The sequence below is a fragment of the Trypanosoma cruzi genome, genomic scaffold, assembly GCF_000209065.1.
Source record: "Trypanosoma cruzi strain CL Brener 1047053514673 genomic scaffold, whole genome shotgun sequence".
Lineage (NCBI taxonomy): Eukaryota > Euglenozoa > Kinetoplastea > Trypanosomatida > Trypanosomatidae > Trypanosoma > Trypanosoma cruzi.
Window position 1 is genome coordinate 16,176 of NW_001849355.1, and position 19,135 is coordinate 35,310.

The following is a 19,135-nucleotide window of genomic DNA, read 5'->3' on the forward strand; positions in this document are numbered from 1 at the left end:
GTGGCAGTGGAGCACAGCACAAACGGAAACAAGTCGCAGCACGTTGTTGTAGAATAAACTCTAAAGAAAAAAAGAACTCAACCCCGCAACAAAATTTTAAAATAAAAAAAGGATTCCTCAAAGTGCACAGAATAGCTCCGGGAAAAAAGATTTTGTCATTTTTCATGAGGCCTCGCAAATTCACCCCTCCCTTTTTATTCAAATGACGGCTGTCATGCCCCACAACCCCAGCAGGAAAAGCAGTAACACGCGAGTCACACGCATGCACGGTGGTGTCACCGTCTCCTCCATGGAGTCTCAAGTCAGTAATGTTCCAGAAATTAACGTTGCAGTCACCAGAGGACGGTGCTGCATTGTGCGTTCAGCAAATCGCATCTGTTTCAAATTTGGTGCTTTTATTAGCCGGTGCAGTGTCAACTCCCTGTGGCGCCCCTCCTTATCGTTTCCAAGAGGAATTTCAGCTGCACCAGACTAAGAAGTCTTGGGGATTTCCTTCGTGGAATTTCGTTCGGCGCCACTGTGTGGAGCAGGACTGGTATCTGAACCCACTGTTGCCTCGCGAGCAGCGTCTTCTTCTTTTGAGGTCAGTCGTGCGTTTTTCACTGCTGGTCTCAGGTACATGGGACGGCACATCTTCACTCTCAGCCGTAGGCGAATTGCCTTGCCGCAGTTGGCGCACAGTGGCCTCGTGCTGCGGCGACCTCGATTCACCATCACCAGTCGGCTCCTTCTTTCGCCACCACCTTCCCTTTTCCTCCTTTTCATCTTTCGTCGTGGAAGAGATATGATCCCCACAGGATAATCCAGCATCAATGAGTCCATCGCTTTTCGGTGCCGTTACAGGCGGTGTTCGTGCATTTTTTGTCTGCTGATTCGTCTTCGTCGGTTTGCAGTTGTTCCTCTGCAGGTATTGGGGAATTTGGGTGCATAAAGTGATGGTGGATTTACCGTATCCTGGGTGGAGGCATTCCCAGAAACAGTGTCCCTTGTGCCTTCCTGCCCGAGAAACAGACCTTGTAACCGCGGATGGATACACATTTAGGCACCCACCCACATATCGTTAACGAAAATTTGCCTCAGACGTTCCGCTCGGAAGTGGCCTTCACAGCACCGCCGGATACCGTCTGACCCTCCAACTCTGTGGTTGATTTGCCAGCAGCAGGTGGTATTGGAAACGTGACGTTGCTGGCTATGAGTCTCTCGATGTCTTTCTCCGCCAGTTCGCGGATGTACAAAAAAAAAAACGTTGTGCACCGTCAAAGGACTGCTCTCTCCCGTCATCCTGCTGTTCCCACCAATGTGGAGGCGTGTGAGTTCCTACTCGAATTGAGGAAAAAGCCAGAATAGACCTCTTCGCAAATAGTCTTCCCACCAACACGTACACATACCATTCGTCGTTTACACACATTTCCCTCACGGCCACCCTGTTACCTTCTGTTTGATGTTCCCAAATTACCGACCATCGTCTAACAACGCCGGAACTCTTACCGTTCAATGTTACTTCACACCTCCTGTCCTTCGTTTACGAGAGGCCCAAGAGCACAGTACTGCTGCCCTCCTTTGACACACCGTGGATATTCGCTGTCGCCAAAACAGTGGAAATGCTGTTCACAAATTTACACAACTGATTATGCGCCAGTTTGCCGACAAGCCACTCAGTTCCTGCCCCAGCGAATTCGAACGTCACACCCCGCTCCGCGCCTGTCAATGCCCCATGAACGGTTGCGTTCACGCAGAGGTACTCGTCCCTTCGCTCGGTACCGGTTAAGTTACCAAACAGCCAACAAGCCCTCATTGGAAGCAGGACAATTACGCACACGTTTTGTACGCAGATCAACCTTGCCATTGGGCCTGCAATTCCGTAGGGCGGTGTCCACTTCCTTCCGGCTCCTCTCCACATCCATTATCCAGTTCATCTGCCCAGTCAGGCGCACAGAAGCAAGAATGTATGATACTCCATCAGACCTCCTTTCGAACTCTGAAATAAATTCGTTGCCAACGCCATAAAGCCGGACACTGGAGATAACGTCACCACCCGCAGTAAATATTGGGAGTCAAAATCATAAACGCGTCGCATGTCGGTTGAAAACCATGCACGCAACCTTTTGCTTCGTGTTTTCGTCCCAATACGCCGGCGTGGTAAGAAGTGCACTCCGCCTTTCAATAATTACTGCAATGATAAAACCCTTCTGGACGCTGTATTAGCTTCCAATATGTGAATCGCCAAACACAAAATAATAAAAAAACACCCACCCATAAAAGCCTGTCTCACGCCCGAAGGATGCGTACACAATATGTTTCTCTTTTTTCTCGTGCTTTCTCAAACAAATCCGATGGACCGCAGACGGCACGGTAGCACGTGCCCTCAGACCTCGTGGTGCCACAACTGTGTCCCGGCACGACGCGGCTAGTCCGGACGCTTGTAGATGCCGTCAGCCCTGCGTCAGCAACAAAAATCCCATGAGGGAAGCATTGCTGGCTCTTGGCTTCCCCGGATAATACAGGGCAACCGGCCCTGACACCATGTTGCAGTCAAGCATGAAATCGCAAGGGGAAGCAATGTTGGCGCCAGCACGAAAATGCCGTCTCACCATCAATGGGGTGCGGCACTCACTCCACGTGGTCACAGGGAATGCACTGTTTCCTCAATAGAACTTATTCGCCCACCATCCCTTAAAATGCTTCTGTTAGTGATGAGGCCAAAAAAAAAAAAAAAAAAATGGAAAATGCATTGGTACTGCGACACTGCCAAACGCAATGATTTTCTCATACCGGGGCAATTCTCCAATTATGCCTCGTGCGCAAGCACACAATTAACGTACTATATAGAAATTACCCAACGTTTTTCACCAGAAACCAAACAAAAAAAACCCACTCCCTCCCTAATTTCTTCGGTCACCGTTAAGATCGATAGCGTTGGACAGTTCTGAAATCTGTGCGATATACTGCCGCCTGGTGCTGGTGCACCCGCACCGCATGCACACACAAAAGTATCCAAAAATATATAACTCCCACAATATTTCTTTACCACAAATCAAAATTGCCCCTTTCCCCAATTCGTTTTCCTATTTCGACGGTTCTTCCACACTCCGGAGTGCTTCGTCTCTTCAAGCGTCTCTGGATGGTATTGACATTTGGTACTGGTGCACCTTTTCCTCCCAGAACGCCGCTATTTCACGGCTTTCACTGTCGCTCACATTATTGAAACTGACGACATCACATCTCCGCCAGCCATCCATCGGCGTGCTGTCTGCGTGCTGCACATAAATAATCTCCCACGACAATCCTTCAGAAAATTCCTCCCAACCATTAAAATACGCCGCCATACGCTCATTGAACTGCCGCACAGTGCTGGCTCTGGTGTGATGCGCACCCGCCGTAGCCATCCGCAGCCCAAACAGCGTCCTCCGCGGTAACTTCACAAAGAAAAGGCGTCCACCAGCGAAAAGGTTCCAACCGCCGGTATGCACAACAGCCGATGCTTTATATTAGTATTTGTATGGTACTCCATTGCAACCAATCCACATATAACTCGGCGCGGTGCCCTTCAGAATATGCCTTCAGCACTGCGTACTGTCCTCCACGACGTGCTGGTGGCCTCAGTTCCTTGAGTTCCTCTAATAATGCAGCGGCAAACTCCCAAAAAAATGAATGCGCGCAGGCCAAACATTCCCATACGTTCAGACAAAAGAGTATTCTCACCCCCAATGCCAGCAACAGGAATATATATATATCCTTCTCACTCATCACGTTTCCCAAAATAGTGCGGTATTCGACGCCCGAGGCAAACAGATATCGGTGCGTTGAGAAACACCTCAGCACCGACTTCTCTTCCTCGGACAACCCTCACGAGCTTTTGAGACGGATTCTCAGAATACCACAGTTTCACTCCTCCATGCGTAAAGTTCTTTTCACCATCCCGGGAATTGATCCCATCCAAGGCATCCTCAATGGCAGCAGAGTGCGCAATGAACTTATTCGCATCAAAGATGTAACGTAGAATCGGCCCCAATTTCTCCATGCGTTCTTTGACCTCTTTCCAGTATTCAGCTTGCTTATCTGGATCCAGACCGCGCTTCATCCATGCACACATCGCCTTCATATCCATCTCGTCGGGGCAATTCACGATGATTCGCTCGGCTCTTACTTGCGTCTCCCATTTTTCATAGTTGCCCACGTTTGGCGATGACAACACAATCATGCCCCATTCACCACAAGGCGCAAAACAACTCGCTGGCATCCCTTTCTCTGTCACATTGTAGATAACATACCCCTTCATCTTCAAATGACGCAAATCATACAAAACATTCCTGGATGTTTTACTACCCAGGTATCTTGTCACCGTCTTGATGGTCTTGTCAAACAAGTACGTCGTTTCTCCAAAACAATGGACTACCACAGGGAGTTTCTCCGCATCGTAGTGCAGCAGCTGGTAGAGGAGGTACGAACCGACAGCCATCGACTTCCCGATCCCGGACGTCCCAATCAACAGATGCTGCTTGGGCTTAAAGTCGGTCCGACCGTGACTGTTGAACCACTCGGTGAGATCGCCAAGGACGATCCGCCACACTCGCTCCACCTCACAGTTCACGTAGCAGTCATGAGTGGATTTATTCTCCTTCCATTTCCACGAGTACGGCCATCCCTTGTCCGAGGTGAGCACCATCAGCCTGAGACGCTCTGCACCGGATTGCTGCACACCGTCATCCTTTTCGAGACTCAAGCCAACTTTCTTGTAAGTCCATGGCTGCGGTGGTTCCCCCTCCTTCACCTCCATTCCCATCCCTTCGCCGCCAGGAACCTCCACGCCACGGCTCCACCTCGCATTCTGCACGGACTCGCATGACCCCTCTAGTTTATTTGTTTTTTTATGCCTCCTGCTCTGTCTTTCTTCATTCAGTACCTGAGAGAGGGCCTCGTTTAGGTTTGCCCTTCCAAGAGGAGAGACCGTGTCCTTCCTTCCAAGATCTCTCCATTGTCTAAGGGAGTTCAAACCCTCGCAATAAAATTTATTTACACCTCTCATGAGCCTCTGCGTATTCAACAAAAACCCATGACCTTCCATACCGATAATTTCTGTCCCAAGCCTCCCAAAGTCGAAGTCACCATGGGGATCCCGCGTCAGCATTTGCCTCCACGCACCTTCGTCACCTCCAAAGGCTTGCAGGGAGCCAAGATTCTGCAGTATGTAGCGATCCGGCTTCCTGCTGATGATGAGTGCCAACCACCCAGCACAGCGTTGGAGAGAGCCAACAGCAACAAATTGGTGGGAACGGAGGGCTCGCCCACGCATTCCGCTCGCTACGGCCCCCCACCCGTGTGGCAACACCCTTACCCCACACTCTGCAAGAATACGTGGACACATAAACCTGAGAAAAAAGGTAACTGGGAAAAAGATTTTAAACAAAATTAAATATTGGGTACAAAAACAGCGACAACCAATAATAATGATCCATATTTGACTGCTCCCATAGTTGTGCTCGAAAAAAAAATAATAATAAATCTTAAAGCTGTTCCATGGAACCTCTCGTTTCCCATCGCATCCTCATTTATTTATTTTTTTTTTTCAAATCGTCGTCCTCTTCCGCAGACAGAATGGCACTGGCTCAGACCAATACACATCCTCTCCTGACCCCTCATGTCATCTGTAGTCAAGTCTCGGAGTTTCTGGTGCCAAGTTCAAAACGCAGCTTTCAGCCAAGAAAATGTGAGTGGTAAGATTTTAATTAAGCCTTCTCTTATGCCCTAACAATCAATCATTTGAAACCGTTCCACTAACTCTCCCCTAAATAAAGGAAAAAAACAAAATCAAAAAAATCCTCGCTCCAACCTATACAACTTGCTTTTTCCAGACAAATATACTTTGACTACAGGTGCTGCTGCCACCGTGACCCCGATATAAGAGGTAGAAAAGAAAAACACTATTTTAAAGGGCTAAATAAGAAACACGGTACTGGGGAAATCATGACGGTTCTCAAAAAAAAAAAAAAAATGACTATTCTTTATTTCTATCTCAACAACATGCCGAGAAAAAATTAATTTATAAACATGTACATTTCATTTTCCCCGCTTTTTCCGCATTTTGCGTCGTTTTTTTTCTTTAAGTATTCCGGGTTAGGAGACATCTTCCTGCATTCAATTAGGGAAAAACGAGCAAAGAAAAGCTGCCTCCAAATGCGTATATTGGGCCAAAAGAAAAAAGTCCAATATAGCATCTTTGTCATCAAACAGCTGCGTTGCCAAGAAAAAAAAATGCCATTAAAAAAATACAACAGAAAAATGTTAATCACCAGACATCACTTATTTTCCATTCGGCCAATATATATATATATATACAACAAATTGAAAACCCTCAGTTGTTTTCTTTCCCAAATGTGAAACTATAAAAGAAATATATATATATATATATATATATATATATTCTTTTGCTCTCCCATTTTTGAAATCGTCGTTTTGCATTACTTTCAAAAAACAAGTGGTAAAAATAAAAATAAAAAAAAAGTAACAGTATTTTTTTTTTAAGGCGGAAAAAAAAAATTATAAATAAAATTGTTTTGCTTTTTGAAACCCTAAGAGTTCGGAGATGGTTACCGCTATCTCTCTCCCTCTCTCCTCTTTTATTATTGTTATTGCTTTCTTCCTTAACAACGCTATACTTAACTCCTAGATTTGCTCAAGGCCTTCCTCCAGTTTGTCCTTCGTGGTGGGCTCGTTAATTTTTTTCATCTCCTCAGACTCTTTGCTGACCATCACTGTGGAGCCAGGAAGATGAAGCTCATCGGGACGGCGGTAGGCAACGTACAACGCGATCCCAATGCCGACAACAGTAACCCCCAGACAAACCCAGACAAGAGGGAACTCCTTTTTCGGTTGCTGGGGTTTTTCTGTACTATTCTGAGCAAACACCACATTTGTCATAGCCAGAAAAGCAAAAGCGATCAAAGCGTATGTAGAGGCCATTTTTTATTGCTCTTCTTCCCGCAGTATTTATTCTCCTGGTATATCTCAAGAATTTTTCCGACGCGCCCAATTAACGTGGAGTAAAATAGAACTAATATTATTATTACGCATGTATGTTTAGAAAAAAAAAAAGAGAGAGAGAGAGAGAGAGAACAATGGAATAAGATATAGCAGGTTAATATATATATATGATATAACAATAAGCAAAAAACCGGCCACAGAAGCAAATGTAAATGGGGGGAAAAAAAAGAATTCCGCTAAAAATGCTTAATTATTCCTGAAACAATCTGTAGGCAAAAAATTATTAGCCCATTTTAATTTTTGGCCTCATGTATTTTTTTTTTCTGACATTTCATCCCTAAAAATATTCTTTTCATCCAAGACAAAAAAGCGGAAATCAGAGCAATTCCAAACTAGTATATATATATATCGACCCAAAAATTAATAATAATAATAATAATAATAATAATAATAATAATAATAATAATAATAATAATAATAATAATAACCCACAAAAAGCACAAGATAAATTAAATATTTTTATAATTAGCATTCTAAAAATAAATAAATGAGTAAAATAAAGGGTTAGGCTCATCCTATCCGTCCAAAACCATATATAATAAAATAAAATAGTCTCCACTTATGCATGGCAGTAAAAATCATTGCAAGTTTAAAATAAAAGGAAAAGAGCAGTAATATTCCATTTTAAATATATATATATATATTCAAGATTAACTAGAAGACAGATAATTAAAACCATCCAACACAGCAAATCACACAAAAGAATATCATGAAGCATTTTAAAGCCCAAGGAAAAGTATTTCAAAATAACAGGAAGCAACTAATAAAAGCAGCATAAATTCGCCGAATACCATGACAAGGTGTAATACCACAAATCGTTCCCGCGTAATAAAAATCATTTGCAGTTATATGGCCCAAAGCGCCAATCCAAAAAGCGCGACGCAGCAACGGTTCTCAAACGCCCATTTCGTGACAGCAACAAACACGTGTGCTGTGAATCGCAGCGTCAATTCGATGTAAGTGCGACGATGCCCACGCATGCACAGGCAGCCGGCGGAGGAACCACGCCCCACATGCCCACCGCCGCATGGATGCCGATAAAAATGGGCGCACGTATGGACGGCACGGGCCCGTTCTTGTTCACAAGCGACCTATTCTTGCGGCGGCGGTGAAGATCCGGCGTCCTGATGTTTTCATGGCTGGCTGCCCCACCGTGGCGCCACGGTCGTGCACCAAAGGACGCGGGCACGATTCTTTGGAAAGCCAAAAGCCAACCATCCTGCAGTGCAGTGCTTCTGATCTCAGCCCGCACTGCGCCGCTATGTGTTGGCTGCCGTGCTGCCAACGCATATTTCCGTGCCTCACAATCCCGGCGGCATTATTGCGGGCAAAGCGCCTGTCTCGGAGGATGCGGCGAAAAAAAATGCGGAAGTTGGCATCGCGCGTATCACGGGCGATTGGCCAGCCTTTCGGAGCGAGGAACCACAGCCAGTCATCTCCACAAAACCGGGCTGCGGATCGACAGGGCAGCACGCGACCCGGGTCGCCCAGGACACAGCAAAGAGCCCAACCGGAGCGCGCCCCCTGGCGGTGCCGGCCAACCCATCGCGTTGCCAGGGCCAATTGCCCGTATTGTCGGGAGAAGACGACACCCAGCCATGTTTCCCTCACGGGGTCGTGGTTGTTGGCGCGGGGCTGACGGCATCGACCGGCGCCCGGAGCAGCCGCGCCGTGACGGGGCACAGTCGTAACACCACGGGGTCTGGAGACACGTCTTGCTGCAATGCAAGCCGTCGAATTTATTTAAGGAAACACGAGGTAATTGCTTTTTCTTGTAAATACACGCATGCGAACAATGTTTTCATTATTTGCTTATTACTATTATTATTATTATTATTATGGCGGGGGCCTTGTGCCACATTTATCGTCTTCATGAACTGATTTCGGCCCCACGTAATCATTGTGTTTTTTTTAACCGAAGTATTTGTGTCAGAATTTAAGCACTTTTTTTATTACTTCTGTTTCTGTTTTTTTGTTGTTGTTGTTGTTATTATTATTATTAATGTGTTTTTTAAATGCTACTTTATCTTTTTTTACGATTAGAGCAGCCTTCCCTGTTCCTTTTTGTTTCTTTTTTTATCAGTTTCTTATAATACATAGCAAACAAATTTGCGAAAACTTTTAAATGGAGCTACTTCCAAGATATTTGAATGAGATTTCTGATGGTGTCCGACAAAAGCGTTTGGCGGCTTATGAGAAATTGTTACATTTGTGTGAATGTGGATCTCTTAACAACGTGGAGGAGTTTGACTTGCTTCGATGCTGCCTTCGTGGATTTGAAGACACCTCAGAGCGTTGCCGTGAATACTCTGTGAAGATTGTAACATGTGTTCTTCCGCGGCAAGGCTCTTCTGTGTTAGATTGGATTTTGCCGGCTGTTGTAACGAGGATAGGTGTTTTGCCTGTTGTAGAGGAGAGCGAAGAAGTACGGCTTTTATTGTTAAGACTTGCGGTTTTGTGTATGGAAACCTACCCAAATGAAATTGGTCCACGTAACTATATTGATTTTCTAAAGATACTTTTGGAAAATTGTTTGCGTGATTCATTTCCACAACTAAAAAAAGAGGCATGTTGCGCGTGTGTCCGTCTTTGTGAAATTGAACCGGTACAAGTCAAATATATTGCACTGTCACTTGCTAAAGTGGTCAAATGCTACCTTCTTCATAAGCACAGTGTAGTGCGTGCTGAGGCTGTACGTGCATTGACTTCGTTAATTCGACATGGTGCGGCACAGATCCTTTCAGATGAAAAAGAGGAAGAGAGAAACAAAACGACGGTTTCCATTCTTTTTGTTTTGGCAAACGACCACGTGGAAGCGGTTCGCGTAGCTGTTGTGGAGCTGCTTTCAACGGCATTTTTGGATATTGTTGAGCGTCTTGAACAACATCGCAAGTATCTCCCCCATTTGTTGTTGCTAATGACGGATGATTTTGTTGCGGTGTCAACAAAAGCATATGAAGCGTTAGAGAATATGGGGAAATTGTACATGCTTGACAATGAAGATAACTCCATCGATATAACGAAGAGAAGAGTAACTATGAAAGACATTGAATGGTATGGTGATGATGAATATCCGGATATGACCTTGACTACCGTTGATGTAAATTTGTATCGTGTCTTACAAGTACGACCTTCCTTGGGTGCGCGTTATGTTGTAGCAGAATCATTACGTGGGTTTATTGAAAAAATATTGACCGATGTAACCGCAATCGATTGGATTATCAAATTTTCTTCTAACAATCGACGTGTGGTTGCTCTACGCATTTTGTGGATGAGTATATATCATGCAGAGAAATCTGTGGTCCAATTTGTGGAGCAAATACTGGGTGTTTTATATAAGTCCTTAAGGGAAGATAACCAAGATGTTGTTCAAGAATCGCTTATTTGCGTGGAAGTTTTGGGGAAGTTTTTGACTCCTGATCAATACATGCCCTTTTTAACTGGAAAGGGAAATTTAAAACAAGCTGAGGAAGATAATACTGTATTGATTCGGTTGCATTCAAAAACAATTTTGGTATCGCCAGCTGATGGCTCTCTCACCCCCGCGGTAACGGTTTTTTCAACCGCTGCTATGTCGGTGAAATGCAGTATTTTGGTGACATTTCGTTATCTTATAGAAGGTTCGAAGCATTTGTTGTCTACCTCACAGGCAAATCAAATTGTCAGGGCAATGACGTCTGCTGATGTGTTAGAAACTGATTCTGAGGCACTTATTTGTTCTCTACTAGATACATTGGGTGTACTGGCGCGTGTTTTGGGTGAGCGGGGTTTTATTCCAACTGCAACGAATCCATTACCTCGTGAAATTTGTGAAGATTTGACTCGGAGAACACTGGATTCGATTCTTTTTTATGCCCTATTGTGTCTTCGATCGTCTGATTTTCCTTCTGTACAGGAGCGTGTTTCTCGAAGAATAAAAGATTTGTCTTCTATTGTAACAGGAGAAGCCGATGGTATCTACGGTCTTCACTTTGGGAGATTGTTGTTTCGATATGGTGTACATATGCCAGTGAGTGCCTTTTCTGATCTTGTTCTGCACTGTAAAAATATTGAGAGCCACGCGGAGCAGGTCTCAGATGTCTTTCTTGTAAAACTCAACAGCATTGATTTTTCAAAAAGCATTGCTGAGGAGTTGCAGTACCTTCGTGTATTGGAACAACTTTTGTGGCAGAAATCATCTTTTTTTACAGGAACTCAACTAGAAGAGATTCTTCGGCTAATTATTCTTCCCTTGGGCACATTTCACCCGGGTCGTCAGGCTTATCTAATTCGAAAAGTTGCCATTGGCTGCTTATGTGCCATTGTTGAGGAAAAGCATCGTCGGCCATTACTTACGGCATTTGAGGACAACAATTTTGCCCTTTCTTCAAAAACGGTGGCGATCTGGTGCAATGCTTCAGATGCAGACGATGCAGAAATGCGTTTGTTATGCATGGAAAGTGCAGCGAATATCTGTTCTCTCCCCATGCATGCAGGCAGTGCAAATGATATATTACAGTCAATATTACTACGGTTTGATGACTCCAGTGACGTTCTACGTGTAAGGGCTGCCTCCGGGTTTCTGGCCGTCTTACAAAAAAAAGACTCTGTCTCCTGTATTGTTATTGATCAAATTATAGCACAAGCGACGCCTTTGGTAAAAAAGGTTTTGATACACCTTGACGATGCTGAGGAGACTGTAGGATTAAGGCTGGTTATTGTGGATGTCCTAAAGTGTATTGCAATTCTTTCACCTTCGATCACCGCAGAACTGGTTAGTGCCGCTCAGAGGAAACATCATGACTCCATTTATTGCGAAAGTGTACTACGCTACATAGATTCCCTAGAGAGTTAAGAGCCGTTCTTAAATAGTTATTTATTGCACGCAGAAGGGCACCCGATATTTGTGTCTGTGTGCAAGAGAAGGAGAAAAGGAATCATTGTGATTTGAGATGGATAATGAATTAGTAGATACTTTTTTATTCATTTTTTTTTTTTTCTCGATTGTGTCTGTATATATTGTGCTTCCTCTGTGCTCCTTTGTACTGATAAAATATAAACTGCCAAATAAATATTTTAAAAAGGGAAATACATAACGAAGGATAAAAAAAAATAAAGGATGGAAGTTCCCCACGATGACTACGACATCAGTATTATGATTAAAGCCGTTAAAGAAGTCCAGTATTTGTTGAGATCAAAGCAGTTTTCAACGTATTCAGAGCTGGATAAGGAAATAACCGAGACTTTGCGTGGTTATGAATCTCTTGGTGATGGGTTTGAGCGTTTTCGAGTTCATCTAACCAAAGACGCTGCAATTAGCCATGATTTGCAGCGTAGTTTGTCCGACATGAATGCTAGATGCGAAGCGAGGCTTAAGGATTTTGAGTGGAGTCAAAAAGATCAAATAAACGACATGCTGCCATTTGTTGGGAGCACTTCTCGTATATTGGTTCATGGTTGTGGTGGATTGCTGGCTGTTGCGATTGCGTGTGCCATACAGGAAAGGTGCGGCGTACATTTTTACATTTGCGAAGGACGTTCTGCAAGCAAAAAGTACTCGGAAGGCACGGGCGTAGCTTTGCTGGAAAGGGCTGCACAGACACAGGAGGGAATGCGTCTCAAAGACGCTTTGATGAAATCCTGCACAATTATTCCCGATGCCGGTATGGGTGCTATCATGAGTAAAGTGGATTTTGTGGTAATGGGAGCATACTGTGTGACTGAGCATGGAGGGCTGGTACATAGTACTGGGTCGCTACAAATTGCCACTGTTGCGTCTGCAATGAAAGTTCCTTTTTACGTTCTTTGTGAGACGTTTAAATTCACTCGCATTTTCCCTCTTAGTACGGCGGACCTCAAACAGCCGGAAGAAAGCAATGACGTTCCTCTCGTAGAGTTTGTTCCGCCGACAATGATCACGCTTGTTTTTTCTGAGCAGGGTATAATGCCACCTTCTGCCGTAACTGCTGAAATGTTCAGATTTCACACCGCCCGGTTTGCACCAGGAAAACGCAAAGAACTTTTTTTTTAAATGCAAAGGATACGTGAAAAACTCCTGTGTGGTTGTCACCTTTTCTCTGTGTAGTAATTCTTCTTTTCTATTATTGTCGATATCATTCTTCGGTTTGATTTCACTGTCAAATTTAAGTTTTTGTTTTTTGTTGTTGTTGTTGGTTTCTTTTACTTGTTGATAGTCTTTTGCTTTTTTTGTTTTTGTGTCTCTTCTTGTGATTTTTAATAACATATTGTTACTCCTATTAATATTATTATTATTTTTGTATTCTATAGGGATAAAAACACCATGCCTTGTAACTGTCGACACGGTACGGGATCTCACGAACACCTGCGGGATGGTTTTGTTCGAGAGGGTGTGTTTGGTATAGGATCGCCTTTAAACGAGCAAGTAGATTTGCCCTTGTTGCAGCTATGGAATGCAAGACACAGCGCCTTTGAAGCGGCACGCCTGTTCGATCCAAAAATGGAAGATAATCAAGACGCGGTCTGTAGCGATGCTGACCCTGAGCTCTTGTTTCTGGTGCCCCTTAAGCAAGTTTGCCGTGTCAGAGGCATTTCTATTCTTGGAACAAACGATGACTTTGCCCCGGCTCAAGTAAAATTATTTTGTAATCCCACTGATGTTGTGGGCTTTAACTCTGTCCGTCGTTTGCAACCGCAGGAAGAAATTCAGTTGGCACAAGTCTCCTCGGGAGACCGAATAGTGTACCGTCTGAACCCGGCGAAATTCTCTGCTTGCTCGAATCTGGGACTGTTTTTTGAGCGAAGCTTTGGTGAAGATGAAACCCATTTACTCCGTATTGATCTTTTCGGTGAATCAACGGGAAGGTCCGTTCATCAAGAAGTGGCCACAAATATTGTGTACGAGGCACAACCAAACCCGGCAGACCACAAAGTATCTGATGAACATCTGAAAACATTTACGGTGCTTTAGTTAGTTTCCACACACACACACACACCTGAATAAATTAGTAGAGGAACAGAATGTACACAGCACGCCTTTTTGTTCTTGTTTTTATTGTGGTATAACTTTGATTTGATTGCTCTCTCTTTATTTGTTTATTTTATTTGAGTGTATATGCGCATTGTTTCCTTTTTGTTTGTCTGTTTGGAAAGGATAGCAAGAGCATTTCAGTGAACCAAAAACTTTTTTTTTTAATTAAAAAAATGATTAAGCGCCCGGAAGGAGCATTGCTTCATGAGCCATATTGTCCAATGGAAATTAAGCATGAGCTGACTTTAAACGGACCAGCACAAAGTGCAAAAAAACTGTTTGAACCGGAAGCTGCAGTACTTGACCCCCAGTTAAATGAAGCTGTTTCGCTTGGAACAACAATTATGGCTGTTTCATTCAAAGGAGGTGTCGTACTTGCCGCGGATTCTCGCACCTCCACAGGGACCTACGTGGTGAACAGGGCAAGCAATAAATTGACGAAATTGTCCGAGAAAATATACTGCTGCCGCAGTGGATCTGCCGCAGACACTCAAGCCCTGGCCGAGCAAACAGCCAATTATTTAGAAAGCTATGAGATAGACACATCTAAGCCAGTAAACGTCACGACCGCCGCTAATATCTTTAAAAAATTATGCTATATGAATAAATGGAATATTTCAGCTGGTATTATTGTGGCAGGGTATGATCCTCTAAATGGTGGATCTGTCTATAGCATCCCTTCTGGTGGATCGTGTGTAAAGTTGGACTACGCCTTGGGAGGAAGCGGTTCTATCTTCTTGTATTCGTTTTTTGACGCCAATTACAAAACGGGTATGAGTAAGGAGGAGTGTGTTTGCTTTTGTCAGCGAGCTGTTGCACACGCCTACAGTCGTGATGGATCTAGTGGTGGACTGATAAGAACCATTGCCCTACACCAAGGTGAACCAGAAGATATGACCATTCCTTGGACGAAAACACCTTATTGTATGGAGAAGGATCCAAAATACCGTGATTTGGCTGTGCAAAATCCTCCATTCAGCAGCTCTGCGAAAATAACTGTGAACCAGAGTCGTTCAGAACGCATATAGGACTTTTATGTTTATTTTAAGCTTTTCATCCTTTTGTTTTTTTATTTCTTCTAATCTTTCCGCTTTGTTTTGTTTTGTTTTTTATGGTTAGGAGGATGCGCAGCTGTTTTTCCAGGAGAATTGTTGATATCAAATAGCACTCGTGAATGCACATGGATCTTAGTCTTTTGATGCATAAATTGGAGCACTCATCACAGAATGGAATTATGCATGTATTTATATAAATTTATTTAAACATACTCTTGTTTGTTTTTGTTTTTTTCCATAATGTTTTTTCTTTTGTCTACCCTTATACATGGTGCTTTCTACAAAAAAAGGTAATTTTTATTGTTGTTGTTTTTGCATTTGATCTCCGTTGCTCTTTGCAGAGCAATGCGATCAAGGCTAGTTGGAAAAAGCTTGGCCTCTTTGTATGTGCGGCCGCCTGTCACGTGCTATACGGATGCCTGTGAGGCTCCGGTGGCCATGTGGAATGGAGCTATTCCACTGAAAGAGGTTCGCGTAATGCAGAAGGGCGTGCCAGTACGATACGTAAAGAAGCTTTATTCCCACCCTTTGGAAACCTCCCCAACGCGACTTTCCTTCAATGACATCAACTCGATGTATTGTGTTGGCAATGAGGAATTGATGCAGTTTTTTCCAGAGGGTTTGGGAGGAAAGGTGATGCAGTTGATGCCTCCAGGGCATCCTAGAGGATTTTTATATCGAAAGGAGGCGCATTTATTAAATTTGTTTATTGATAAAATACAACACTGGCAGGCAAAGCGCAATGTGTTGAGTTCGCTTACTAATAATAGGCCGGGCTTTATCATTGATGGTCCAAAAGGATGTGGAAAGAGCGCTCTTATGTGTCAAGTGGTGCATTACGCCCGTTCGAGAAACCTTCTGACATTATACGTCCCGAATGCGAAAGAATGGACCCACGGGGAATGGTGCTGGCCGAGTACCATCTTGCCGGGGTTTTTTGATGCCCCGGATGCCGCACGGTTCTTTCTTCGTTACTTTGCAAAAGCCAACCGCAGCACTTTGCTGTCTTGGCGATTAAAGTGTACCCCAAATGACCTGCCGGTAGAACAGGGGGAACGACAACCACAAAATTTGTATGAACTCTGCGAATGGGGACATCAGGTAGTGGCCCCGGCCTCCATTGATCGTCAGAGCGTCTGTGTCAAGTTCCTCATGGACGAGCTTAGTGCAGAGAAGAAGCTTCCCATTGTTATTGTTGTGGATGGATGGAATCTATTCTCCCATGATACACATTTTCGATATCCACATCCTGACTTTCTTCGTACGCTTGCCTCGCTCAACGATGACTCCACAGATATCGATCTCTATCCACAAGAACTGCCTCGTATTCCTGCGTCCCGACTTGGTTTTGTCCGCGGCCTGAACAAAATGATTCTCTCCAAGGATGAACCGAATAAGTTCTTCTTCACATGCACCACGAGAGATTTCAAACCATTTGATGGCATCAGCGGTTTTCCAGATGTTGAAACAGATCGGTTCACGAATAGCCTAGATGAATACGCCCCATACGATGCAGAAAAGGACTCTCTATTTCACCCTATTCAACTCGGCAACTTTGACGAGTATGAATTTCGTGCATTTACGCGATTTCTTGTGAATTCCGGTGAGTTAGCTGGTCTTGGCTGGGGGCCCTTGTGGCATTTCTCAAGCGACTTTGAGCGAAAGCTGTACAAGATTGGGTTTCTCTCCAACCGCAACCCACAGGGGGTCATTGATCACTACCATCAGGAGTTGGTGTGGCGTTATGAATACCAGAGGACACGCCAGAAACAGTACCTCCTACATCGAAATATGGAACTGGTGGTTTCTAAGAGGAAAAATCGTTATGCTGAGCCCAAAGGGGGGTGATATTGCCTGTCTTGCCCGCTCACTTTCTCTCCCGTTTGCCGTTTGAAAGGGCATAGGTTCCCACAAATCACGTGAAAGGAAGAAGTAAGTGGAACGGAGGTAAAAGAACAAGGGGAAAGGAGGGAAAAAAAAAGTCGCTTCTCTTGTTTTTCTTCCAGTGCTCTTTATATATTTATTTATTTACATATATTTTTTGTGTACAAAAAAATCGCTCTTCTTTATCTTCTTGCGCCTTTTCTTTTTTTTTTCTTTTTTTTTTCTGTTTGAATATACAATTATAAGCGCTTTCTAGCTGGTGTAGAAAATGCCACGCAGGAGACAGAGAAATCGTTATGATTTCCAGCGTAGTTTTGACAGTCTAAAGAATTACTATGGGTTTCCACTTTTTTCTAGACATTCCCGCCATCTAGTGTATTCACTTGGCCTTACCCCTTACTCTCGGCGGAATATTCTCTCTGAGTATCGCATCATTGGCTCATCACGGGAGCAGGTTGTGTTGGAGGTCATGCAAACTTACACCCCCACGGCACCAACGCAGCAAGTATGCGACCGATTTTTGGAGGTGGCCGCATTACTTTCTCTCTACTATGACGCCGTGGACGTGCTACATCAGATACCCAAGGGTTGAAGTGGGTAAGGAAAGGTGAAGGAAATCATTTTTGGTATTGATTTGCACTTTTGGCGGTAGTAATTTTTATCCTATGTACATTGGAAAACAAATTAGAAAAAAAAAATAAGGAGGAAGGGAAATATGTTGGCGATTTTTAGGGAATTAATACATCTATATATATATATATATAATGTGCCATTAACCTCATTTGTTGGGGATGAGACGTAGCAGTAATCATTGGCATCAATGTTCACAAGCAACGGGAAAAGGATTGAAACTGAGTAGTTCTCGGGGGCCCCTTTTACAGCGCTGAGAATTTTTGAGAGGGATGCTCATGTCATGAAGAATTATGTGTTGATATGGTTCATCATGGAAACTTGCAAAAGGCTATCATGCGGAGTTGGCACAATAAATGCGCAATCCTATCCTATAGGCGATGATAAAATGACGAATTGCATGTCGCACTTTTCGGTAATTACATGAACAGTAGGTATCAACTAGTGGAAATATTACCACTGGTGGTATTCATGAGGCAACTCCCACCAGAAGTGTTTTTTGTTTGTTTTTTGTTGTTTTTTGCCAAATAGGTAGGCATGAAATGATCTATTTGTTGTCTACGGATCACTTTGGATCATAAAAGGCGGAGCTTTGCGGACGCTTTGTGCAGTGTGGGTTGTTTTTGTTTTTAAGGGGAAAATTCCTGTTGTGTGTGTTGGTCAGCAAGCGGTTTTTCTGTGTATCTATTTTTTTCTTTTTTTTTTTTTGCGTCGAAGTGAGTTTGTTCCGAATCTGCCCACAGATGAGGATTTGGGGAAGCGGTGGACCGCGTGGGAGCTTGCGGAGTGAAACAGCTGCTTTTCTTTCATCTTCTCACCAAGGGATAATTTTTAAACCCGTGAATTAAATTTGTGGTGCGTCGAGGGCACTACGGCGAGACCACAATGTCTTCTCTGCTAGCTGCTGTGGGGAATCCGGCGTGAAACCGGATTACCCATCGCCACGATGATAACTTTTCAAGTTTTCCTGTCTGTGGCATAACTCAAACTTGGAGCGGCGTTGTGGCAATCACGGGAGAGACATTGGAACGGTGATAATTTGGAAACCATAATGGTGGGCAATCAATTATGATGCAAGATGAGGAAAATGGCATCGGTTCTTTCTCATATTAGATTTTGGATGAAAGGCAGTGGGAGTCAAATTTCGTTATTTTTATTTTTATTTTATTTATTAGCTGATACTTGCAAGGTGACGAAGGAACATGAGGGCAGAGATCAAACATTCACGAGAAGCACACCCAATATAACGCCAAGTTACAGGAGGTTCGTGTCAAAATACTGAAGGACCATGTACCAGGAGTGCCATATAAGTCTGATTTTTCCTTTACGCCAATTACGCAATCTTGAAGTTATTATTATTATTATTGTCCCCCCCTGTTGATGTTGTGATTTTGCGTGCAATATTTGCCTTTGACACCACAATAAGAAACCACAATATATATATGTATGTATATATAGAAAGGAATGGAATGGAAAAAGTTCAGCGAGAGAAGCAAAGAGACGTGTATATATGCGTACAGGGATAGGTTTGGAGGCA

The 19,135-nt window shown here is 43.7% G+C and overlaps 8 protein-coding genes and 2 pseudogenes across 8 annotated transcripts, besides 19 other annotated features; 7 read left to right on the top strand and 3 right to left on the bottom strand.

Moving 5' to 3' along the window:
* Window positions 1-4,401: part of a sequence feature (areas not merged during assembly with more than two copies in the genome that could not be assigned to a particular haplotype) that runs on past the window's edge.
* Tc00.1047053509429.41 lies at window positions 1,188-2,594 on the bottom strand (annotated as a pseudogene).
* Tc00.1047053509429.50 lies at window positions 3,107-5,365 on the bottom strand (annotated as a pseudogene).
* Window positions 4,402-19,135: part of a sequence feature (heterozygous, non-Esmeraldo-like haplotype) that runs on past the window's edge.
* Window positions 6,392-6,421: a microsatellite.
* Window positions 6,480-6,501: a sequence feature (AT_rich).
* Window positions 6,528-6,551: a sequence feature (AT_rich).
* On the bottom strand, window positions 6,664-6,960 carry Tc00.1047053509429.59 (hypothetical protein, conserved; the record flags this gene model as incomplete). The annotated part of the gene is made up of 1 exon (XM_815082.1): window positions 6,664-6,960. One exon carries the CDS (start codon window positions 6,958-6,960, stop codon window positions 6,664-6,666), a length of 297 nt encoding a protein of 98 aa, XP_820175.1.
* Window positions 7,080-7,112: a sequence feature (GA-rich).
* Window positions 7,403-7,468: a microsatellite.
* Window positions 7,486-7,509: a sequence feature (AT_rich).
* Window positions 7,663-7,686: a sequence feature (AT_rich).
* Tc00.1047053509429.70 (uncharacterized protein) lies at window positions 8,069-8,680 on the top strand (the record flags this gene model as incomplete). The annotated part of the gene is made up of 1 exon (XM_815056.1): window positions 8,069-8,680. The coding sequence occupies one exon, from the start codon at window positions 8,069-8,071 to the stop codon at window positions 8,678-8,680; it is 612 nt and encodes a 203-aa protein (XP_820149.1).
* Window positions 8,854-8,881: a microsatellite.
* Window positions 8,988-9,047: a microsatellite.
* Tc00.1047053509429.80 (hypothetical protein, conserved) lies at window positions 9,167-11,875 on the top strand (the record flags this gene model as incomplete). The annotated part of the gene is made up of 1 exon (XM_815057.1): window positions 9,167-11,875. One exon carries the CDS (start codon window positions 9,167-9,169, stop codon window positions 11,873-11,875), a length of 2,709 nt encoding a protein of 902 aa, XP_820150.1.
* On the top strand, window positions 12,140-13,051 carry Tc00.1047053509429.90 (translation initiation factor eIF-2B alpha subunit, putative; the record flags this gene model as incomplete). Its single annotated transcript, XM_815058.1, has 1 exon — window positions 12,140-13,051. One exon carries the CDS (start codon window positions 12,140-12,142, stop codon window positions 13,049-13,051), a length of 912 nt encoding a protein of 303 aa, XP_820151.1.
* Window positions 13,168-13,249: a sequence feature (T-rich).
* Window positions 13,276-13,297: a sequence feature (AT_rich).
* On the top strand, window positions 13,322-13,969 carry Tc00.1047053509429.100 (hypothetical protein, conserved; the record flags this gene model as incomplete). Its single annotated transcript, XM_815059.1, has 1 exon — window positions 13,322-13,969. The coding sequence occupies one exon, from the start codon at window positions 13,322-13,324 to the stop codon at window positions 13,967-13,969; it is 648 nt and encodes a 215-aa protein (XP_820152.1).
* Window positions 14,183-14,204: a sequence feature (AT_rich).
* On the top strand, window positions 14,203-15,057 carry Tc00.1047053509429.110 (proteasome beta-1 subunit, putative; the record flags this gene model as incomplete). The annotated part of the gene is made up of 1 exon (XM_815060.1): window positions 14,203-15,057. One exon carries the CDS (start codon window positions 14,203-14,205, stop codon window positions 15,055-15,057), a length of 855 nt encoding a protein of 284 aa, XP_820153.1.
* Window positions 15,059-15,142: a sequence feature (T-rich).
* Window positions 15,271-15,292: a sequence feature (AT_rich).
* On the top strand, window positions 15,430-16,932 carry Tc00.1047053509429.120 (hypothetical protein, conserved; the record flags this gene model as incomplete). Its single annotated transcript, XM_815061.1, has 1 exon — window positions 15,430-16,932. The coding sequence occupies one exon, from the start codon at window positions 15,430-15,432 to the stop codon at window positions 16,930-16,932; it is 1,503 nt and encodes a 500-aa protein (XP_820154.1).
* Window positions 17,096-17,127: a sequence feature (AT_rich).
* Window positions 17,166-17,191: a microsatellite.
* On the top strand, window positions 17,237-17,560 carry Tc00.1047053509429.124 (hypothetical protein, conserved; the record flags this gene model as incomplete). Its single annotated transcript, XM_815084.1, has 1 exon — window positions 17,237-17,560. The coding sequence occupies one exon, from the start codon at window positions 17,237-17,239 to the stop codon at window positions 17,558-17,560; it is 324 nt and encodes a 107-aa protein (XP_820177.1).
* Window positions 18,746-18,772: a sequence feature (AT_rich).